The following is a 23,071-nucleotide window of genomic DNA, read 5'->3' on the forward strand; positions in this document are numbered from 1 at the left end:
TTCTGAAGGCAGGACTGCCACGCACAGTTCTTCACCCTGTACACTGCTCCAGGATGCCACAGCTGAGGGGAGGCCATCCACATGGTAGACGTGTTCCAACTTACAAGGGAGGCTCTAGGTATTCGCGAAGATCTAAAGGCCATGACCAGGTCCTGGGACGGCAGCACACACAGCTGTGCACAAATGAAACGGGGTAGGGCCCTATGGTCCCAGCCCCCCAGGTCCTCAGCCTGCCTTTTGTCCGCAGAAAAACTTTAGCCAAAGAATAAGTTTAATCAGAGAAGTGAGAAATGTAGAAACAAGGGAAAACACTCAAAGGAAACCAAATAATAATAATGTGCTCATTAAGAACAGTCAAGAGCCATTAGTTCCTTGTCAAGGGCTACAGGTAATATTCTGAGCCATATCCCATGAGCTTTTATAGATACCGAAACCCCCACCAGGTAGAGAAGTTAAGTACATGATGAGCAGACTGTAGCCATGACATAAGCTGCCACAATTCTGAAGTCCCCAAGAAATGGAAAAAAAAAAAAAAAAAACAGATCCTGGAACAGAAGATTAACTGTACTTAATCAAGATGACACTGGCCAGATCACTGATGACCAATTTCAAGATGACTATCTGAGCTGACCATGCTGTTTCTGCAAATAGCCCCTCCCTCTGTCTATAAAAGCTCTTACTCCTGATTGTCAGTGCCGGTGATAGGCCTTTGGACAAGTGTCCAGCTTCCCCAACAATTGCCTGCATCCAAAATAAAGCAAACTTTCCTTTGCACCAACCTGGCCTCTGTAATGGCTTTTGAGCGGCTCGCAGCCAGACCTGGGTTCTGTAACACAAGGACACTGGCATGCACAACTGCATGAGACCGTCTTGTCCCAGCCATATGCTAGGCATCCCCTGGGGGTATTTCTTTTCCTCTCCTATTGCTTTCAGTGACTCAGTTCCTATCCCTACTGTGTCTGCAAACCTGGAAGGGAGAAAGCATAGGCAATACATGCTGCCCCAGTGGTTTCCAATATGTAACAATACGCCAACTGCATCTATTTATTTTAAGGAAGAAGTGTCATTTCTAACTGCCTCAAGAATACTACCTAGTCTATCAGGGGTCCTGGTGAGAGCCTTGTGTCCCCTGAAGCCCTTTCGTTGTTGAGTGCTTGGGCTACGCCTGCCATTTTAATGTCAGTTTAAAGCCAAAAGAGGCAGACAAATTACATCTTGTGCAAGATATTTCCATGAACTATCTTCCACAGGGAAATATTGGGGTAATTTTGAAGTACGTCATCCACCTGGATAAGCGACACTTGCCAGTGTTCTCTTTCCATTGAGATCATCTCATTTACTCTATTGTGTTTTGTCCAGAGCATAAGCGGTAGCTGCCAAGCGTGCAGTTGAACTGGAGTCAGGGCCTCAAACTGCCTCCCCGTGGAAGTCGAAGGGGACCAGTCAGCTAGTAGGCACCAGCTGCCAGCCAGACAGCAGGGGAATTCCTTTCCTGAATTTTCTCTTCTGCCCAAGCTGTTGCATCACTTTACCCAGAAGAGTTCTGAATGAATTGGCTGATCTGGGGCATTCTAAAAACTCTGGGCCCTGGACTGGAGGGGACATAAGAGGTAGAAGGATATGTGTCAGTGCGTTTCCCTTAAAGCTACTGTCATCACCCCTGGGAAAGTTCTGCAGGAATGAGGGGTGGGAAGAATGACAGGGGGCCTGGACTGGCTCCCTATTATAAGAAATAAAAACCGAGGCCCAGCATGAAGTGCTGATGGGAGTGTAGAGTGGTGACCAGCAGCCCTATGCCTCACGCCTCCAGTTTCCAGTGCTAACTCCGGCTGCCTTCCAGCGCATCGGACAGCCAACTCAGCCTCAAGGTTTAAAGAAAAGAAACTAGAAGGTTTCCAATCACCAGCACGTCAAAAACAGAAAAGGAAAAGTCCAAGTGGATTTTATTTCTGGACTGAGATGGATCTAGAATCCCCAGCTAAGCCTGGAGATCCAAAGGTGAGACGAGGCTTTCCCCAAGGGGTTGGGGGCTTGTCTCCTGATGTGGGTGATGAGGGGCAGAAGCAACTGTCCCAGAACAGCCAGGCCTTGCTCCCAGGGGCCAGGGAAGGATTCTGGAGGTCAGGCCAGCATCTCCCTCCTATGGTGCTACTCTTCTCTCACTCCCACTCTCCCTCCCACCAGAGTGTAGGACTCCTTACAGTCCCCCGAGTGACTTAGAACCAACTAACGTTAAGAAGGGCTTCCCAGGTGCTACTAGTGGCAAACAGCCCAGCCTGCTGATGCAGGACACGTGAGAGACACGGGTTGGATCCCTGGGGTCAGGAAGATCCCCTGGAGAAGAGCATGGCAACCCACTCCAGTATTCTTGTCTGGAGAATCCCACGGACAGAGGAGCCTATGGGGTTACAGCCCTTAGGGTTGCAAACAGTCGGACACAACTGAAGCAACTTAGCACACACACATGTTAACATTAAGAAGGAGAAGGAAGCATGGAGCTCCTGCAGTCAAAGTTTTTGTGTGGCTGTGGAGAGGAGAGATGCTTTGCTCAAGGTCATTGCCATGGGCAACACGGAACCTCCTGAATCCTGGTTCTGTGCTCTTTCCTCTACACCTGCCTCCTTCCTTTCTCGTCTGCTGCCACAGGTGGGAGGACAAGAGAGAAGCAGGGCTCAAGGGGGCAGCAAGGACTTGGGGAGTTACACACCAGCCTGGGCTGAAGCTGGGGTAGAGCCCTTCCCAGTGGGACTGAGGGACAAGAGAATTCCCCAATGTGCCCTGTCCTCTAAAATGCAATGCACGATCCTAGAGGTATTTGGCCCCAAGCTACTGAGTTGGGGCTCCCTGTCTCCTGGAAAGAGGTTTGTTGACTTGGAGGCTTTCCGTTGGATGTTATCCTTGCAACCTCCAATCAAGGCTGATAACTCTTTGGAGGCATTTTATCTCACACCCCATGCTTCCTCATTGCCCCGCAGAGGCGGTTTTGCTCCTGTAGCCAAGAGATAGCTGCGCCCACTGGGGCTTCAGAGAAGCCAGGCAGTGCAGACTTTGGCCCCAATGTGTGCTGTGTCGGCACTTAGCACTTGAGAAAAACCTGCCTGGGGGAACCTGGACAGCAGCCCCAGAAATAGCCTGGACCTGGTGGATATTAATCAAACAACAGATTAGGTGCAGACACACCTGGGAGAGCCTCCAGATGAGAGCAGGAAGCCAGCAGCTTTGAGGGCAGGGAGGGCTTGAGGCTGCCATGATGGTGCCCGAGACAGGAGGCAGAGGGAACCTGTGAACCTTGCCAGATCCGACCACCCTGGGGGCTCCACCTGGGTACAGCTCGCAGAGGCTTGAGTGGACACAGCCAGGCAGAGCCATGCTGAGGTGACAAGGTGCCTCACAGAGCCGACCACGGACTCCGTCTCCTTCTCTCCGCTGTCTCCTCCCTTCACCTCCTGCCTCACCCTCCCTTCCCCCTTCTCCTGTTTCTCTGAACCACGCCCCCCCCACTCCCACCTTGTTCCCTTTTCTCCTCCTTTAGCCCAAGCCCAGTCTGGCCACTGGCCACATGTGGTTTTGTCAATTTGGAGAGGGAGTGGGGTGAGGGGACCAGATTATGACTGTATGAGATTGTTCTCAACATGAGCAGGACAGGTATTAGCGTGGGAAGAAGGAAACAATGGCTAACTGCAGTTTGATTTCTTTAGAAAAAGTATCCACAGGTCCCAGGAGCTGCAGGGAGTAGAAATATTCAAAGAAGAGATTTTTAACCACTCAAAAAGCATCCATGAAAACCCTCTGGGGACGACAAAAGAAGCATAATGTATTAACACAATCCTTGCCTTTTTTCCATCAGCAAGCAACAAAGGGCCACTGATAATGGTCAGTATGGTGTTTGTCAAAAGAATGAGAGGTTCTTGTTCATAACTTGTTTAGTTATGCTCAGTTACGTGCCTTGGGCACCTACACCAGGCTAGATCCCAATTCAGAGCCTGGAGGCTCAAAGTCCTACCTTCCAGGAGCTCCCTGGCCTGTGGGAGAGACCAGAGCAGGGGGAGATCAGCAAGGGCCAGGGGCCAGGGAGGGATTTCAAGAGCTTGTGGAGGAGAGACGGAACAGGACCCTCGGGCAGAAACGACTTGGCCTGAGAGTTGATTTTTAACTCCTGCTATTGCCTGGAGGCTCACATCAGTGAGAGAGATTTTTCCTTGTAGGAAGCAATCCTTCTGTGAAACAGAAGGGGAAGTGGGAGACTCGGCACCAGGCCCCCTGTGGACGCTTCTAACTCAGTCATTTAAGTGGCACAGCACCTGTACTGAGTCTCATTCCCCGGGAGAGGAAGCTGATCCCCAACACTGAGTAACCTTTCCAGGGTCCCACAGTTCCAACTAAGCCTTAAACTTCTGGCTTGGAGAGTTTCCACTACACAGATCTAGAGCCCCAGGCTGGCAAGCAGGTGCTGGGGCTGGCATGCCACGGAGGGAGTTTTTCCAGGCTTGGTGGCAGCGAGCCAGCCCAAATGTGGCGTGTCTGGGGCCATGAGGATGGAGCCACGCTTCTCTCAAAGGGCCGTGACATCCTGCTCTTAAATGAAGCTGATCCGGCCCCAGGGCTGAGCTCACCCCAATCCCTCAGTGAGAAGGTGACCAACCAGATCCCAGGGCTACTGGACCGGCGTCTCACTCATCTGCTCTCAGGCCTCCTCTTTGACAGTGGTTTTTTCTTGCAGGTCACCAGCCAGAGGGCAGGATGGAGAATGCTTGTCTTCCTCCTGATGTGCCTGCTACAGGGTGAGTCCCAAACAGCCAGATTCAGAGCTTGCACATCCAGACCAGAGCCTTCCAGGCTGCAGGCCGGTGAGCACCTCAGTGGCCTTCAGCAACCCCTCCAAAGTACAGGCATTCTCCATGGCTTTGGAGCGAGGGAGTGATTGGATCTGGGCCCAGGAAGAGGGTGGGAGGCGAGAGCTCACACGAAAAGGTGTATGTCCAGCCTGATGATCACTGGGATATTCAGTGTTTTGATCTGTCTCTGCCCTCTTCCATTCAAACTGACGACTGAAAGTCAGCTGCATTTTTGAGATATGGGTTCCAGGATAGCATCGCTCTATTAGCACTCATTCTAAAATAACTCAACTGCCAGGCCACAGTACCAGTCATGTAAAGACAAAGACCTTGCCTTAAAGAGTGCAGGGTCTACAAAGAAACCAGATGGGTAAATAAAAACCACATCGATGCATTTACTTCTTTAGTCAGTGCACACTTATGGAGGGCCTACCCTGTACCAGGCACTAGGGACAGATGGATGAAAGTCAAGTTGCAGGCTGGTGTGGTGATCAGGCTCAGACAGGGCAGCACAGTCCTGTCTCCATGCTGTGGTATCTGGTTTTATTCTGATGGTAATGGGGAGCCACTATGGAAGGCAGTAAGTCTGTGCCCAGAGTATCCAAGTAGATGCTTAATAAAAATGTTGAAAGAGTAAATTAACAAATAAATCCTGTGATAACACCCTGAAGCTGGGAAAGATTGAAGGCAGGAGGAGAAGGGGACAACAGAGGAAGAAATGGTTGGATGGCATCACCAACTCAATGGACATGAGTTTGAGAAAGCTCCAGGACATGGTGATGGACAGGGAAGCCTGGTGTGCTGCAGTCCACAGGGTCACAAAGAATCAGACATGATCTATTGACTGAACAACAAATAATAACACCAAAAATAATTTTGTTTGGCTTATAAACAAATCATATTTTAATGAATCAAAGGTAGCTAATATTGGAGCAAGAAACCTCTGTGATATAATCACACCACCTCTTTATTTTCATCTCTCACTGCCCCCTTTAAATTTTTTCAGTAGGAGCAAGCTTCCTGGCCCCCAAATGAAAACTCAGGCAGACCCATGATTTTTCAAGTCTTGAAAGTTCTAATTGAATCATTTTAAGTAAACAGTTAAATATTTTGGTCAACCATTTCATCTTCATTCAGAGATGTGCCCCCCGCCCCCCGGCCACCCCAGGCCTGCAGTCAGGAAGGCAGGGAGGGGTGTGAGGCTGCCTTCCCCCTCTCCCTTGGTCCTTCTCCCCCACTCGGAGGCAGCTGGCACCTGGGACCCCAGCAGGGTCACAGTGGCGGGTGGGAGGGGAAGCAGGAGGCAGGCTGCTCATACCTGATGGAGTGGCCTGGAACTCTCTGGCCTGCTAGGCTTAAGAGCTGGATCTTCCTCTTGTGGATGTCTTTGAGGACCCCTCCAGGGACCATCTCCCTACTGTGGTCCCTGCACACAGAAGACCCCATCTCAGATGGCTGCAGGCTGGTTCTCTACCGGCTGGGCCCCACCGCTGGGCAAAGGGAGCGCCCAGACCTTTCTCATCCTGTTGCTGGGGCAGAAGTGATCCGTCCCAGGCCCAAGCCGGCTCTCCCTGCTCCTGCCACATGCCCCTTACAACTCCTCACACCAAGTCAGGCTCCAGTCTGTGGTCTCCAACTGCAGGCCTCACTTCCCCGTCCCTGCCTGAAGCCACACAGCGGACACTGCTGGGAGATGATGGGTGAATGATAATAGGGGCATCACCTCCACAAGGGGCCCCTGGGAGCCATCACACTGACCCTAAAATGCCAGCCCTTTCTTTAATTCTCACAGTCACTAGTACAAAATTCCCCAAGCCTTTATCACATATAACTAAGAGCTTACATAAGAGTCAGGCCTCCTGAGTGGCACTAGTGGTAAAGAACCTGCCCGCCAATGCAGGAGACATAAGAGACGCAGGTTCGAGCCCTGGGTCGGGAAGATCCCCTGGAGGAGAGCACGGCAACACTTCGCTATTCTTTGCCTGGAGAATCCCATGAACAGAGCAACCTCTCAGGCTACGGTCCACGGGGTTACAAAGAGTTAGACACAGCTAAAGCAACTTGGCACGCACACGCAAGAGCTACCAGTTATCCACTGAACAAGTTCTTAAGGGTGCATGAAATTTGATATTGATAAAAGAAAAAAATGTGCATTGCAAAAGTTGATTAAGGATTCCTAATCAGCTCTCAACTGCAAAGTCAGAACACCCCATCCTGCTGATCAATGAGGCTCATAAATCCTCTTGCTCTGCCCCCTGCCCCACACACACATGTAGATCACACACAGATTCCAGAAATCAGAATGTCATCACTGTTGTCCTGAGATAGTCCTTGTTTGTAATTACAAAGATTCTTGCTTTTTATGATAAGTTGCTATGTAACTTTATCAACAGTGGCATAGTTTCGATGTGTCATTTAATTAAACCCACAGTGAGTATTGATTTATCTCTAACATTTATGGTCTTGACTCTTCCTATAATGAGACCTTAAGACACATGCAATAGGCAGGCCAGCTTTATGGGCATGTGCCCTGTGCAGTCACACAGGGCCTGGTTTATAAGGTGCCTGGTTTAATGCTCTACTATTTCCTTAGTTCGGAGAAGGCAATGGCACCCCACTCCAGTACTCTTGCCTGGAAAATCCCATGGACGGAGGAGCCTGGTAGGCTGCAGTCATGGGGTCGCTGAGAGTCGGACACGACTGAGCGACTTCACTTTCACTTTTCACTTTCATGTATTGGAGAAGGAAATGGCAACCCACTCCTGTGTTCTTGCCTGGAGAATCCCAGGGACGGGGGAGCCTGGTGGGCTGCTGTCTATGGGGTAGCACAGAGTCGGACACGACTGAAGTGACTTAGCATAGCATAGCATTGCCTTAGTGAACTCTTAGTAACTTTGGAATGAGAGGTCCTCCATTTTTATTTTGCACTGGGCCTTGCAAATTATGTAGCCAATCCTGGCAACAGGATTAAACTTTCTTGGGTTCAGAGGTGCTAAACACATAGAGCTTCCCTGATAGCTCAGTTTGTAAAGAATCCACCTGCAGTGCAGGAGACCCCGGTTCGATTTCTGGGTCGGGAAGATCCACTGGAGAGGGGATAGACTACCCACTCCAATATTCTTGGCTTCCTTGTGGCTCAGCTGGTAAAGAATCTGCCCACAATGCGGGAGACCTGGGTTTGATCCCTGGGTTGGGAAGATCCTCTGGAGAAGGGAAAGGCTTCCCACTCCAGTATTCTGGGCTGGAGAATTCCATGGACTGCATAGACTATGGGGTCACAATGAGTCAGACATGACTGAGTGACTTTAACTTTCACTTTCAAAGACATAGAACAAGTTGTAGATGCCAGGCACCCATATCCTAAAGCAAGATGTTATAGCACCGATACAGGACTGTGGAGAGAGATGGCAAAGCTGGTTGTTCCAGAAATAGCCCCCATATCGTTCCCCGAAGAATCATCATGGGTTGAAAAGAAGATCTCACAGTAAGAGCTTTCTGGAAAGAAGCAGTGTGATGTGCCCTGCACCACCTGTCCATAAGGGACAGAGGGCTCACCTCTTCCCCACTTTTAGAGGAGTAAGAGAAGGCACTTCTAGGAAGCCACTCAACAAGCTTGCTGTAGTCCCAGCAGTCTTCCGACAGCTCGGATCCAGCGGGGACCAAATGTGGATCCCAGATAAGGAGCTGCCCCAGGGCCTCCAGCAAGAGGGCCACCCAGGGGGAACTGTGACTTCAACCGAAGGGGCATGAGGCCCCAGGTCACAGGCTTGATGTCAAGGAGCTGTTAAAAGGCCAGCAGGAGAGGAGGCAGTTCCTGCCAGGTGGGAACTAACTGCAGCAAGAGGCCCCGACAGGGAATCTGGGAGGCAACAGGGAAGGACACGATGCTGGACACTGCCTTACCCAGAGGATGCCACCTGCAGGCCAGGACTCCTCCTGCCGTCCCCTCTCCCCTCCACGCCCAGCCCCAGAGGGGCCCCAACAGCAGCTCTGAGTAGAGAAGGGGGTCCAACAAAGCAAGGTACCCTGAGCAGTCCCCCTCCCAAACATCAGGCCTCCAAGCATAGCTGGAAGAAAGGAAAAAGGCTTCAACTGGATAAGAGACTGGAATTGCAACAATCATTGGGCTGTGTGTTTTCTTATCCAAGTGACACTACAAAAGCTACTGTACTTGAAATTAGGTCTGAGATCTCATCAAGGAGCAGAGACATCCCAGAGCCAGGGTAAAGAGGCGGTCAGTGAAAGGGCCGTAGACTGAGCTTTAGCTATGATCGCAGCCACTGCCAAAGCAGACGTAGTCACCGTTCTTCTCAGCTTTGACGGCAGCCCTTGGTGGTTTCCATTTCTAGAGAAAAGTGAGAAGTGTTGCAAGCACTGGTCTGAGAAGGTACCGCCAAGCAGGGCAGGATTCCTGTGCTTTCAGCACCCTCTCCTTTCAGCAGCAAGCACACGCTTCTGTTTTTACTATTTTACATCTCTCTTTTTAAAAAAATGTATTGAAGTATACCTGATTCACAATGTTGTATTAATTTCTGCTGTACCGCAAAGTGATTCAGTTATACATATACGTATATTCTTTTTCATCTCTTTTTCCATTGTGGTTTATCAAAGAATACCAAATATAGTTCCCTCTGCTATACAGTGGGACCTCCTTGTTCTAGTATCTCTCTTTTACATTCCATGCAAACAAATCACGGTCTTTTGTCAGGTGTTGCCTTGGCCCCCTTATAGGTGCTTAGGTGGCAGCTTTTTAAACATCTGCATGTTTTTTAAACATCTGCACTGGAGCCCAGTGGCTAGAACCCACACTCTGGGCAGACTCGCAGAAGATCAGCTGGCACAATGTAAGTTCTGTGGTGGTTAGCTGAACAGTGGTAAAATCATTCTTGCATTTTCATCTCTCAGATGGGGCCTTTCACACAGCTCCATTCCATCCTCTGGGGCTACTCCTGATCTAATGCTAAGCACTGACATTTCTATATTGATTCTTTTTAGCTTCCCCGGTGGCTCGGTGGTGAAGAATCCTTCTGCTAATGCAGGAGGCACAGGTTCGATCCCTGGGTCAGGAAGATGCCCCGGAAGAGGAAACGGCAACCCACTCCAGTATTCTTGCTTGGGAAACCCTATGGACAGTGGAGCCCGGAAGGGCCACAGTCCATAGGGGATCACAAAAGAGGCAGACACGACTTTAACAACAACAAAATCTCTACTTTCACAGAGGCACTTTCTGACCTGTTTCCTAATTCTAGCAGAGTCTGGAGCTCAGAGCTCCTCAAACGGCGACACACTCAGCACTCTTTCTCCATGGACTTTTTTCTCCCTCTGCCTGCAGCCACCAGCGCACTGACGGGCCCACGGCTGGTGTCTGGGAAGCCTGGGGGAGCTGTGACCATCCAGTGCCGGTACCCCAGCTTGGCCATCAACAGCCACCTGAGGAAGTACTGGTGCCGCCTCGGGCCCCCGGCGGGGGTCTGTCGCACCGTCGTGTCCACCAACCGCTACACGCACCTGCGCTACCGCGGCCGCGTGGCCCTCGCGGACTTCCCGAAAAGAGGCTTGTTTGTGGTGAGGCTGTCCCGGCTGTCCCCGGAGGACGAGGGGCGCTACCGCTGCGGCCTCGGGAACTCAAACAACGCGCTGTTCTTCAGCATGAACCTGACGGTCTCTCCAGGTCAGGGCCGGCGGCTGGCGGGTCAGGCGTGATGAATGCTAGGAAGGGGGAGAGACCGCAGGAAGCCCAGATGCCCAGGAGGGCGTTAAACACGAGGACAGTGATGATGAAAGGTGGGGTCATCCAAGGACCGAAGGTGCGGGCTTGCATTTCAGATGGAGGGAAGGTAGATACCAGGGAAATGGCCCAGTTGCGCCAACGGCCCAATACTAGGGACTCCCCGTAAGCGATCCCACCCTATTCCCCCTGAACGCTGTGGCACGCGTATTTGAAGTGTTCCATGAAGCTAGTGAGTTAGATAATGTGGCTCCGTATGGTCACATCTCTTTGTTCAGACATGCGGAGCAGGTAAGATGGGCAGGACCGAGCCCTTCCTAAGACAAGAGCCTCTCAGCAGGCGTCCGGCAGGGGCCAGGCCGGGGTCCTGTGCGGCCAGTTCCAGAGAGCTGTCCAGAGTCAGGTACCCAAAGTCCAGGTAAGGGCGTCCAGGCTGTGAGAGGAGGTGCAGGCAGACAGGAGTCCAGAGAGAGGACTGTTCGATTAGAGGCTGCTCTCTAACCATCTGCAGACGCTGGCCACTCTGCTGTGGCTGGAGTTTTTCTTTTTTTCTCATTTGCAGAGCAGTACATGAAGGGCTGTGGGCCTCTGGGGAAGCGGACACCATGGGGTCCTGGGGCAGTTGGATAGAGAACATGTGGGCATAAAAGAAGGAGACAGGAACATAAAGTGTCAATATTCGCAACAGACTGGAGAATACATCTGGCTTTTTCTGTTTTATCCAATATATTGGCCAAAGACTGCACTGCTTAGTGAGGGTACATTCTACACGGCAAACACCTCAAGCCTGATGTCCTTTGCTAAAGCCTGCAGGCAGCCCAGACAGCCTTCTCATTAGGCCTCCTTCTGCTGTTCACACAGGTCTTTCCAGAACCATCCCCACAGCCACTTTGGACTATGGTGAGCTCATCACAGGATCCTTTGAAATAACATCACCCCCGGCCACCAAAAGATGCACACGAGGAAACACCCAGACGACAGGAAGACAGAGGACAGGATGGGATACAGTTGCCCTGACTCCAGGAGCCAGGAAAACCACGGCTTCAGCCACAGGAAGGCAGATCCCAGGAGCAACTGCGGTAGTGGCTCCAGGGACAGGCAGCCAGGTAGAGGGCTCTGTCTGGGCAACTGTGCCCACTGTGCAGAGTCCGGCTTCAACAGTCAGAGGCATGACCGGTGCAACAGAACGGGGTCTGGTGTGGAGCACCAGCAATTCAGAAGCAACCAGGGCCAGGGCCAGCGAAAGAGAGAGGGAAACTACTCCTGGGGTTAGCAGGCCCAGCGAGGAGACAGACAGCGTCAGCGCAACCCCGGGCACCACTGAGACAGCCGCAGGGACCATTAGGCCATCAATCCTGGCCTCAGAAAGATGGATGTGGGAACCCCTCCAAGAGGAGACATCGGCTTCTGAGCCACAGAGCCTGGGCTCCATTGAAGGGACCATCCCGGCTGTGGCTGTGTGGACCTCAGAGCCAACCCGTATAGAGATGGCATCTGCGGAGGGAAGCAGTGAAGGTGACCTGGACACCCCTGCAGGAGACGGTGGTCCCCGCGTGATGCCGAGCCAGGCCCTGGCAGCGGGGCCCCCCGGGCTCCCGACCGAGGAGTCTTCCGTAAAGAGGTAATCCCCAGGCCCCCCTCCCCTGGGGCTGCACCTCTGCCCGCTCCCTCAGTGAGCTCAGCTTCATGTGCCCCTGGGTCTGCTCACTCCTCTCCTCCCCCTCTGTAGCCTCAGGACAGTTAAGGGCAGAGGTCACGGGGGGTCAGAATGCTCCCTCCTTCCAAGGTCCTCACTGGGAGAATGCCGTCTGAGTATTTTCACGTGACTGAGCAAACATCTAAGCAACAGAATATTTAGAATATTTAGGTGGGACTGTTGGGACTTTTCGTTTCTTAAAGATGAGGAAACAAAGCTCCAGCGGGTGGCAAGGTAGGGTGGTGGGGTGACTCACCGAAGCCACAAAGAGAGACTTTGCAGCAGAACCAAATGCCTAGCGTGGATTCCCTGACCCTGACTCAGTTCTCTTGGCCCCTGTGGCCCATTGGCAGGGACCCCACACAGGTGGTTGGGGAGGGGCAGGACTGAGGACTTGGGAACCGGGAGGCAGGGGACCGCGTCCCAGGTCAGCGACTAACCCGCCAGCCGTGGAACAAGGGCGGCCAACCGGCCCAGGCCTCCACGTCGCCTCTGTAAAATAAGGGGTGCGGCCCCAGGGCCTTGGCTTCCTGGGGTGCTCCAGGCCCCCCTCTCGTGTGCTTTTCTGACGCCCACTCCTGCTGCTTCCTCTGCAGCATTTCTCTGGAAGAGAAGAACTTCTCTGGGCTCCTGACTCCAGTCTCATCGGTGCTGTGCCTGCTTATGCTGGTGACCCTTGTTCTATGGAAAAGGAAGCTCCAGAGGAAAGGGAGCTGTGAGTGGGGTCTAACTCGCCCCAGGCCCGCAGAGGGTAGGGCTCGTTCCCCTCTGACACCCTCAGGACTGGGGCGGGTCAGGGCCGGGGCCAGCACTGCTGGATGTGGAAATGCTAAATGCTAGTCTGGGCCATGCCAGCCAAGCTTGGCCTTGGTTCCTTTATCTGTCAAATGGGAAAGTCATCTGTTTATTTATGTCCTGGTTATGTCCGAGAGCCTAGGGAGACGTTCTTCAGAGAATGGTGAGACTGTTGCTCAGTGTAGGCCTGCTGCTGCTGCTGCTAACTTGCTTCAGTCGTGTCTGACTCTGTGCGACCCCATAGACAGCAGCCCACCAGGCTCCCCCATCCCTGGGATTCTCCAGGCAAGAACACTGGAGTGGGTTGCCATTTCCTTCTCCAGTACATGAAAGTGAAAAGTGAAAGTGAAGGCGCTCAGTCGTGTCCGAGTGTTAGCGACCTCATGGACTGCAGCGCGCCAGGCTTCTCCATCCATGGGGTTTTCCAGGCAAGAGTACTGGAGTGGGGTGCCATTGCCTTCTCCGCAGTGTAGGCTTAGGAACCACGTGAACAATGCTAGCAGCAGACAGGAGTGCAGGGCCCAGAGGTGCAGCCAAACTATACCTACACCCTCTGCAGACCTCTTACAGCACCAGGCCCAGGTTTAAACACATCTAAAGCAACTGCTCCACTGTGGTTAGATGTGGCGAAGAAAGGGTGAGATACTGTGGGAGCAAGAAAAAGGAGCTAAGCTTCCCAGACCCAGGGCCCTGACGGCCTGGCCCAGTGTCTGCGGATCTAAGGGTCAGGAAGCCCTTGACGCTTGCAGCAGGTGAGGGTGGTTCTTGGGGAGTCGGGCTCAGCGCCCAGGACCCTCACAGTGTGCTCTGTGTCTGTGCAGCTCAGAAGACAGGAAGGTCCTCAGGGGTCACCTTGATTCAGATGACACAGTTCCCGGAGCTGGGCCTCCAGCCAGGCCAGCCACCCCCGGTGGGAAGGAAGAGGCTCCAAGTTGACCCTCCTCCCCTCCACGCTAGCCTGAGTCTCCCGGCGAGAGACCCAGGACCCTAAGGAATGGAAGGATAGCCACTCGGTCACTGTGGAAGAGGAACCAGGACTGAATACCATAGCCCAGCTGCTTCTCTTCCTTCCTCCACGTGAAGAGCTGGGGCAGAGGGAGCTGGCGGGGTGGGACTCCATCTAGGGAGACAAAGGCTGGGCCAAGGAAGGTTGAGCATTTTCCACGGCCATAAGTGACACTGTGACTCAAAGAAGGCTGCCAGAAAGAATCAGTTCACTACTGATGGAGGTCAGTGGACCTGGATAAGGCATGAAATTTCCATTCCTGGAGGTTTGAAAATAGGAGAGGCTTCCAATCAGAGTGCAATGTTAACAAAATTTCAACCATCACTCCTAGCCCCTGTAGGTGCCCCCTTTTCTGATGTCTCTTAGCACCCAGCCTACTGCACACGTTTGATTATTCATTTCCAGTAGATTCTAAGCTCTGGGGGCAGTAATTGCATGTTGTCCTTCTCACCATGTCCCCGAAGAACTTCAGCTCAGTAGAACCCCCAATAAATAAGTGTACTGAATGGCTGACTGGAGGGGCGTGGTCTCTGTGGCCTCTGGTGACCCTGCCCATGAAGATGCTCTGAAGCACTTTCAATGCTGGGGAGGTGCCCATAGATGATCCCACAGGTCCCTACATGGGGACCAAGAGAAAGAACACTTGTTCCCCATTCATCCCTCCCCATTTGGCCCCATACACATGATGCTGTAGACCTTTTGACCCAGTCAAGATTTTCTGGGATTTTCCTAAGTTCATGAAGGAGAAGGGTATTTTTCAGTAGATTCTCATCTTCTTCATAAAGCTCCTCTGATTCAACTGCTTATAAATCCCTGATGCCAAGGACTGTTGATAAAGCTGGAAAGCGGTTATGGTAAGAGGGGTGGATAAGAAAGAAGATAGCCAAGAGGAATTTTATGTGGATTCTGCTTTGCGACCATTTCATCACATGCTTGTTGGGGGTTTTGCTCTAGTCCCGGGTGTCATGTCTCGTCAGGCGTCACCTCTGCTCCTTCACTTTGCCGGCTCTGTCAACAAGCCGTCTGAGCTTCACGTTTGGACAGAGCAGCCCTCGAGCAATGGAAGAGAAGGGAAAGAAAGGCTCCAGCATCAAGTCAGGAATTGTCAGGTAGATACTCCCAGAAAGCTCAGCCCTGCCTCCGAAGCTGTCAGCAGCACCACAAATCCTGCCTTGCTGCCCCTGCAAAGCTGGGGCTGAACCCAGACACTGTCCAGAGAGCATAAATATGAAATGCTCTTCATGGTTTGGGAGAGAAAGGCTCACTGTTTTGGATAAGCAGTGAAGTTGCCTGCACCTAACCAAATGGATTACAGAACTTTAGCACTAATAGATCCTCAGAGATCAACCAGTCTAAAACCCACTGCCCAGGGTGAGATAACTGAGACCCTGTGGCAGCAAAACAGCTTGCTGAAAGTCACTCAGTTAACCCAGTTAGGACTGGCAGGATGAGGACTAGAAAAGGGAACTCATGACCTTGACGTAGCGCTTTCCTGACTTCACCTTTGCTAAACACCATATCAGAGCAAAACTCACCATCAAAACTCAGGAATCAAAGACACCACACCCCTGGCTCTAGACCATTTTCATGCACATGATCTCAGGGGCCTGCTTCAAACACCTGTAAGAGAGACAGAAGAGCCACCGTCATCCCATCCAACCGATGTGGAAACAGGCCCTCAGGGGTATAGAGTTCAACCACGGTCCCTCAGCTCATGGCATGCAGGAATGGGAGCAAATCAGACTATACAGGGTCCTATACACTCCAGCAGTGTTTTCCAGAGGCATCCACAAAACGCTAGCTTCTGAGGACTGTTACGAGCTATTCTGAGGAAAAGGTTTGGTAGATCAAAGAAATTTGGGAAACATGGCTTAAACCAAAAGCAGGTTTTGTGCAGGAATTTTGGAAGACTTTAATACACCAAGGTGCATTATGAATAGCCCTGGTGGGAGGGTCAGGGGACATTGTACGTGTTTCCTCGGGTTTTGGACTATCGTGTTTAGCTTGAAGTGACCTCACAAGACTGGGCTCCTCAAATCGCTCCTTGTTTGGGGAAGCCTGATGCACTGAATCAGGGGTCACAAACCTTTTCTATAAAGGGCCAGAGAGCAAATACTTCAGACTTTGCAGGCTGTAAAGCCTCTGTTGCAACTGCTCCACTCTGCCCTGGCAACCCAGAAGTGGCCAAAAACCATCCTGAAGTGAATAACTTTTGGCTGTGTTCCAACAAAACTATTTACAGAAGCAGGCCACAGGCTGGATCTGGCTCAAGAGCGGTAATTAATTTACAGCCTTAGTGCCAATCCCTGCATTAAACCGTAAAACCAACTGAGGCTCTCCACTTCCCACTCTGATATGAAGGATCTGACCCCAACCTCCTCAACAGCTTCCCTTGACCACCCTTTGCTGGCACCTTCCTCCTTCTGAGCCCTTGTAAGCCTCTATCTGGGATGCAGCAGTTGGGCATTCTGCCTGACCACCTGCCTGGGGGAGGGAGGGCACCTGGGGGCAAGAGTGTTGTCCAAGGGGTTGGGGTCAGGGGCAGCTTCCAGAAGTAGGAGAGGCTGCCAAACCAGAGTGTTCCAAGGAAAGCTGAGGTCCACCAGCAGGGAGAGCCAGTACAAGCTCAAAGGGATGGAGCAGAGCCAAGACCAAAGTCTTTGGAGCTGAGCAGAGATAAGATCTGAGTGAAATCTTGGCCAGGAAGGAAGTGGGGGAACCCCTAAGGCTTAAGGCACTCCTTTATGGGCTTAAGGTGCTCCTTTATGGGCAAACGGATAATTGGAGAGGGGCAAGGTCCAGGATTTAAAGGGCCAAAGGCAAAGGAGGCTAAGAAGGCCATGGCCACCTCTGGGAACTGTCAGCGCTCTGGTTTTTAATCTCTTATCCCCAGCTAGCTTGATACCCACATCTCTGGGATGAGAAGCAGGGGGACTTCCATCTCTGAAGCTAGAATCAGCCAAGTGTCCATAGGAAGTATCCAAGATACAGGGAAGCACTCCCTTTCCTAAGATCAAGCATGTTCTCTGGATTAGGGAGCAACCCTCCCAAGTCTCACCTTGCTACATAACAATGCTGCTGCTGTTCATTGAGCATCTCTACCAAGCAGGCACAGTCCCGGGTGTTTTCACGTTCTACGCTCACTTGATGCAACATTTCTATAAAGTAGGCAAGATAATCCCCATTTTACAGATGAGAAGACCGAGGAGACAGAAAGTGGCCGGGAGCCACTGAACACAAGGCAGCCACAAACGAAATCCTTGATCATGGCACTGCACCACCATGCTTGGACTTACAGCTTGCTTATTTTGGTCACATGCTTCCCTGTTTAAGATTCTAGAGAAGTCCTTGTTTTCCTCTTTTAGGCCTGTGTGTAAAAAGTCTCATAATCATTTCCAGTAATTTGTTCTCTTCAGTCACTGAGCTGACCTATTCCTGTCCTGGCTAAGTGAAGTGGAAAAGTTCAGAGAGCTGGAGCTAAGTGAGAAAACTTCACTGACCAGCCCTGAGGTCCTTACTGGCATTTGCAAAAATCCAGCTCAGATCCTAACCGCTTGCAGGGGTGTCCATCTGTCACAGGTAACTCAGGACAAGCGCTTGACTTGGCAGCCGACTTCTCATACCCTTCTCATACAAGGTTTGGGGGGTTACTTCCTCTACTCCAGGAGCCAGTGGGGTCTGGGAAGTACAGAATCAGCTCCCGTCATATACAGAGAGGGAGGTATTTCCACGAAAGGACTTACACTTCACTTCAGTCAAGTAGACATGTATTATGTGATTATTTTCCATTGGTGCAGATAATCCAGGGCTAAGAGCTTGACAAAGGTCGAATGGAGAATGGAGAGCCCATACTAAGGAAGTGCGTTCTCTGTGGGTGGTGCTGCATGCCAAGTCCAGGGCCACCAAGCCCTCCATGTTTCTGGAAGTGACACAGCGTGACTTACAGGCACTGGGCCTCCCAGGCCAAACTGCTCCCCTCACTGTCAACAAGGGGCTGAGCCATCACCCCATGGCCCACCCTCCAAGGGGACAGCTGAAACCCAGATGGGCAGCAGAGAGGTGCCAGCTGCCGGAACAGACCCGATACCGCACTCCTAGAGGCCCATAGGCATTAGGAGTACTGAGGCACTGGGTCAGGGGGCCGCTCTTTGCCTCCTGGTCCTGTTTGGCTGAAACATTCGCTGATTAGCATCCAGGGTTTTCTGTTCTGCCTCTTCCGGCCTCTGACCAAGTTCCCATCCTTTGCCTGTTTCTTGCCTTGATCTAGACCTACCAGTTTTGCTCTGAGCACAGAGGTTCAGTTAACAAGGGCCACCTCCTTTCCTAATGTTACAGATTCCTGGTTCCCCAACCCTGAGTATCTTAGAAGGAAGAGAGCCATGATGACCGTGACCGAAAGCATTTTCCAAGTTGTCCCATAATTTGATGATGTTGCACTTCAAACAAGAGTTCAGGAAGAGGGCACTGGGGAGTTTGCTTCTTTAAATCCTGGCATGGGAAGGACAGACTGGTTAGGAAATACAACTCTCCCCCACCCGTGTAGCACAGACAGCTGAAAACCAACTACAGTATATGTCACTGGAAAGAAACGGATTATACACCATTGTACAGATGGGAATGTTGAGGCTCGGATGGGCACAGGCTGCAGGGGGATCACAGAGGATGTGTTTTTAATGGCTGCCACCAGGCAAAGCTTCGGCTAAAGGCCAAGTTCAGACCAGGAACAAGGAAACAGCAAGTTTTCAGGAGGACCCCAGTGGCTTATGAGAGGGGCTGGGCCCTGCCACCTGACACTCCACCTATTGACTTTGGATGTCTGCTCTGAAAATCTTCCTTCTTCCGCCCCTCCCTGGCCAGGGGATAGAGGCAGTAGAGGGCAAGAGAGTGGTTTGGTAACTTCAGAAAAGATTTGCTCATTTGTTCCTGCCTAGCAGAATCAGAGAATAAAAGCTCTCTGGGGTCCCGGAACTGGCCTAGGGGAAACTGAAGGAACCTGGGGACCGAAGCTGACTTTCCACTTCCAGGATCTTTCACGCTCTGGTTCAACACTTCTAGCCCCCTCGGGCTCAGGCGTGCCCACCACCATCTCTGCCGTCACACCCCCACCAGTCACAACGATTGAGTACAGACAACCCCTGACTCCCGCCCCACTCCAGAAGGCCTAGAAGAAATGTCGTTTTCACTTTCTAATTAGGAATCAACAGAGCTAGGAAAACAGTGAGGGGCTGGACATCTGGGCAGTGACACAGGGAGGCAGGTTGTCAGGGAGAAGGAGGTGACTCAGTGAGCTCATGGAGACAGAGAAAAGATCTGAGGCCCCGGTGCACACACGTGGCCAGTCAGTCGCTCTCTGCGACACATCCAGTGACCTGAACCTTGAATCTGGTAGCAGCCCTCCTCCCCTCACACTCCCCACATGCCTGCCACCCAGCATGCCACTGTGACTTTTCCCTCATTGCGGTTGTTCTTGGCATGGACACAAAGCTGCCAGGTCATGGACGCTCTGCTCCAAGTCCCCTAAGAAGGGCCCTGTGGATCCCCTATGAAATCACCCACCAGCCAGGCAAACATTTATAAGGAAGCTTCCTCCTACCTACTTCCTGACAGGGAGGTTCACCAGAAAACCTCTGGACATAAGTCTGGGCTCAGAGACTCCTCCAAAATCTGACCCGAGCTAAGCCAGGCCTACCGGACGGTTCCAGTCTGGGGCTCCAGGCAGTGACCACACAGGGACCACGCTGCCAAGCTGAGCAAAAGTGAAGTCGTCCACATCCCAGGCCCTCTCTCAAGCCCCAAAGGTGAAATTAAAACAGCAAGAGCCAACGCTGTGCTCCTGCCAGTGGATGCCAGCTGGGCCAGGAAATACTAGATCATTATTTGCTGATGGCAAGGGCAGGCAACCTGGGCATAAATAATCCCAAATGGTCCACTTCCTTAAAAAACAGGGTTGGGAGAGGAGGAGAGGGGCTTGGTATTTAGCTTTTGCAGAGTCACTGTCACAATTCTCTTTTCCAGCGATTGTTACTAAAATGCTCTATAAATGCTTACCAAGAAATGCTCAATTTCAGGGCTGGCTGGCCTGGGATTAAACATTGACTTCAGACAAGGGTTAAACATTGACTCAGCTAAAGACCTGCACATGGGAGCAGAGAGCTGGCAGCAAACAGCAGCAGTAGGCATTTCCTCTCCCCACTCTTATCCTACTTGTCCCGCAAAGCTGCATTCATGAGGACTGTCCCCAGGGAGCGATGCTGAAAGGGCAGTGGAGACCTGGGGAAGGACCAGATAGCATAGGCCTCCCCTTCTCTGTTGGTGGCTGAGTCAGCACAGGATCTGGGAGCCTCACACTGGTAGTGCCAACCTGGGGGCCTGTGGACTTGGCCTTCTCCAGTCTTGGCGGGATCAATTCTTGGCAGGTGCAAATGGGAGCCCTTGGCTGCCTGGGAAAACAGACTTCCAAAGATTCATCCGGGGGAGTAAAGGCTTTGGGAAGTGGAGGAAAGTGCTCAATGTTGGGAGACCTTGGTTCTCGACCCATCCATGCCATCAGCTCATTGTGCAAACCTGGCCAAGGCCTCCCACTTCCCTGCCCTTGGTTCCTCATGGGTCAGCGGAGAAATCAGTTCATTCCAACAGCCTCTGCTGTCCCCATGCTGAACCATCAACACCTTCTAGATGCCAGCCACTGTCCATATTATACTTAATCTTCACACCATAGTAATGGGGTAAGGATAATTAGCCCCATTTTATAAATGAGAAAACCAAGGCCCAGAGACATTAAATAACTTGTCAAGGGGCCCCCTGCTAGGAGGTGGCAGGACTTGGATGTGAACCCAGGGAGTTCCAGGTCTGGAGTGTGGGAGCTTTCCCAAGGCTACACTGCCTGGCTGGTGTGTGGGGCTGATGACTCTTCAGTTAGACAAAAAGCCCTTAGGGAACAGGGATGCACACCCCTGCATGTCTCAAATTTCCCTGGACCTCGAACTTGCTGCAGGCGTAGTTTTGCAGTAGACTGATTGAACAACTGGTCACGGACACAGCAGAAGTTTGTGGTGGGCTGAAAAATGGCCTCCCAAAGATAGGTCCACCTCTGATCCCTAGAATCTATAAGTGTTACCTTATTTGAGAAAAGGGTCTTTGCAGATGTAATTCAGTTCAGGATCTTGAGATGAGATCATCCTGGATTATCTAGACAGACCCCAAAGGCCATCACAAGTGTCCTTATAAGAGAGGCAGAGAAACATTTGAGACGCACAGAAGACAATGTGAGCCAAGGACACAGATCAGAGTGGTGTGGCTACAAGGCAAAGAGGGCCAAGGAATGCCAGCAGCCACCAGGAGCTGGAAGAAACAAGGGTCCGGTTCTTCCCCTGAGTCTCCGAGGAAGCCCTGAGCCCACACCCTGATCTCCGACGTTTGCCTTCCAAAAAAGAACACTTTTCAGCTGTTTTAGGCCACTCAGGTTGTGGTCATTTGTTGAAGCCGCCACAGGAAACTAATATGATTCTCAATCAAAACACAGAGTCCTAGAAGCGGGAAAGCCTTGGAGGTCATTTGGTCCAGTGCCCAAGTTTAACAGATGAAACACCTGCAGCCCTGAAGGGGAAAGTGATTTGGCAAAGGTTGCTCAGTAAGTTAGAGCCGGGTACAGGCTCGCTGACACCCAGGCCAGGGCTCCCCAACTGATTCGTGCCAAGTCCCAGGGTCATGAAAGGCAAACGAGGAGACTTTCTCATTATTATTTTCCTCTCTGATTATTATTTTAAGAGGGAGGGGGAGCTCTTAAACAGATGAAGCGCTGTCCATCTTGCAGGTGTAACTCCTGCTTTTATCGTCATCAGTCTTGAGTCGGGCGGCCACTCTCCTCCCTCAGGACTGGGAGGAACGGCCTATGTCTTGGAGCCAGTAGGTTCCCGGTGGGGAAACAGCAGCGAAAGATAGGAAGCTGGGGGACTCCAGTCACACCGCTAGCATGTGGCTGAGCCCAAAATAGGACGCAGGGTTCTGACTTCATAACTCTTCCCTGGTTCTGCTTCTCATTTGCTTCTTTCCCTAAGCTGGGTCAGTAGGCAACGTGGACTTGGGGTACGTGTCGGGGCATGGGCACCATCAGCTAAGATGGTTTTGGGACTCCTGGGAACTCACCAAGACATGATCCAAGAAATGTCCCGTCATCACAGACTGTAGGGCTAGGAGAGGAGCCCTGGGCCCCTCAGGACACAACTCATCAAGGTTGTGTCCTAGGGCTGAGCGGGTCCCCCTTAAGTCGGACTCCAGACAACTAGACACAAGGTAGCCCTGCTTTGGGGGAAGTGGGTAAATGAGAATAAGAGAACAAAACCTACAAATAGCTTGACGATCGAATTCCAAAGAAGAGAGAAATAAGGAAAAACCTTTGAAAGGAGCCGTATAACCTGGCAGAACTAGAATTTTCCCCTCATCGTCCCCAAACCATCTCCACCTCCCCTCACACTCTCCCACTTCATACTGACCCAGGGGCTAGGGAAGGAGAATGACAGCTGAGCGGGGAAGAAAGATGGCTCAGCTATCGATGCGTCTCTGGGCCTGTAATCCCCCCGTCACCGCAGGGCTTAGTCCAGGGCTGCCACTGGAGAAGAGACTGACATTGATGGAGAGACCCCCAAGGGTTTGGGGATGCCAGACAAGGGGGCCTGCTCCTTGCTTGTCCTGTATGGAGCCCTGGGGTCGGCATCTTACCAATGTCCACTGAAGCCCCAGTTACGTGGGGCAGGTGAGCGCAGAAAGCTGCAGGGGTATTGGAGAAAATGAGGCTCTGAAGCACGGGATCTGAAAGTACCAGAAAAATGTGAGTGAGCCACACTGGCCCTGCACATACTGGAGGTCCTACCTGCAGGAGCCCAGACGCAGAGACAAGGAGACCCGGGGTGGGCAACAGACCTTTCAAGATGGGCTGGCGTAAAGGCCACCAGCCAGCAGGAGGTGTCATACCGAAGCGGACAGGGCTATTCCCTTCTAGAGCACGAGGCCCA

General features: G+C 51.9%; 1 protein-coding gene across 2 annotated transcripts; it reads left to right on the forward strand.

The window, feature by feature from the left end:
• The first annotated feature begins 1,627 nt into the window (after positions 1-1,627).
• On the forward strand, positions 1,628-14,566 carry FCAMR (Fc alpha and mu receptor). 2 transcript variants are annotated; one of them, XM_086342886.1, is made up of 6 exons: positions 1,628-1,998; positions 4,721-4,781; positions 10,168-10,506; positions 11,425-12,184; positions 12,856-13,010; positions 13,876-14,566. In XM_086342886.1, exons 1-6 carry the CDS (start codon positions 1,960-1,962, stop codon positions 14,043-14,045), a joined length of 1,524 nt encoding a protein of 507 aa, XP_086199012.1. In that variant the 5' UTR covers positions 1,628-1,959; the 3' UTR covers positions 14,046-14,566. The 2 variants fall into 2 exon arrangements, with proteins under 2 accessions (XP_086199012.1, XP_086199011.1); XM_086342885.1 differs by lacking the exons at positions 1,628-1,998; positions 4,721-4,781 and having other exon boundaries at positions 9,411-10,506.
• The last annotated feature ends 8,505 nt before the right edge of the window (positions 14,567-23,071 follow it).

The sequence above is a fragment of the Bos grunniens genome, chromosome 16 (assembly GCF_055505025.1).
Source record: "Bos grunniens cultivar Pamir isolate PY7600 chromosome 16, Bosgru_T2T1.0, whole genome shotgun sequence".
NCBI classification, from domain to species: Eukaryota; Metazoa; Chordata; class Mammalia; order Artiodactyla; family Bovidae; genus Bos; species Bos grunniens.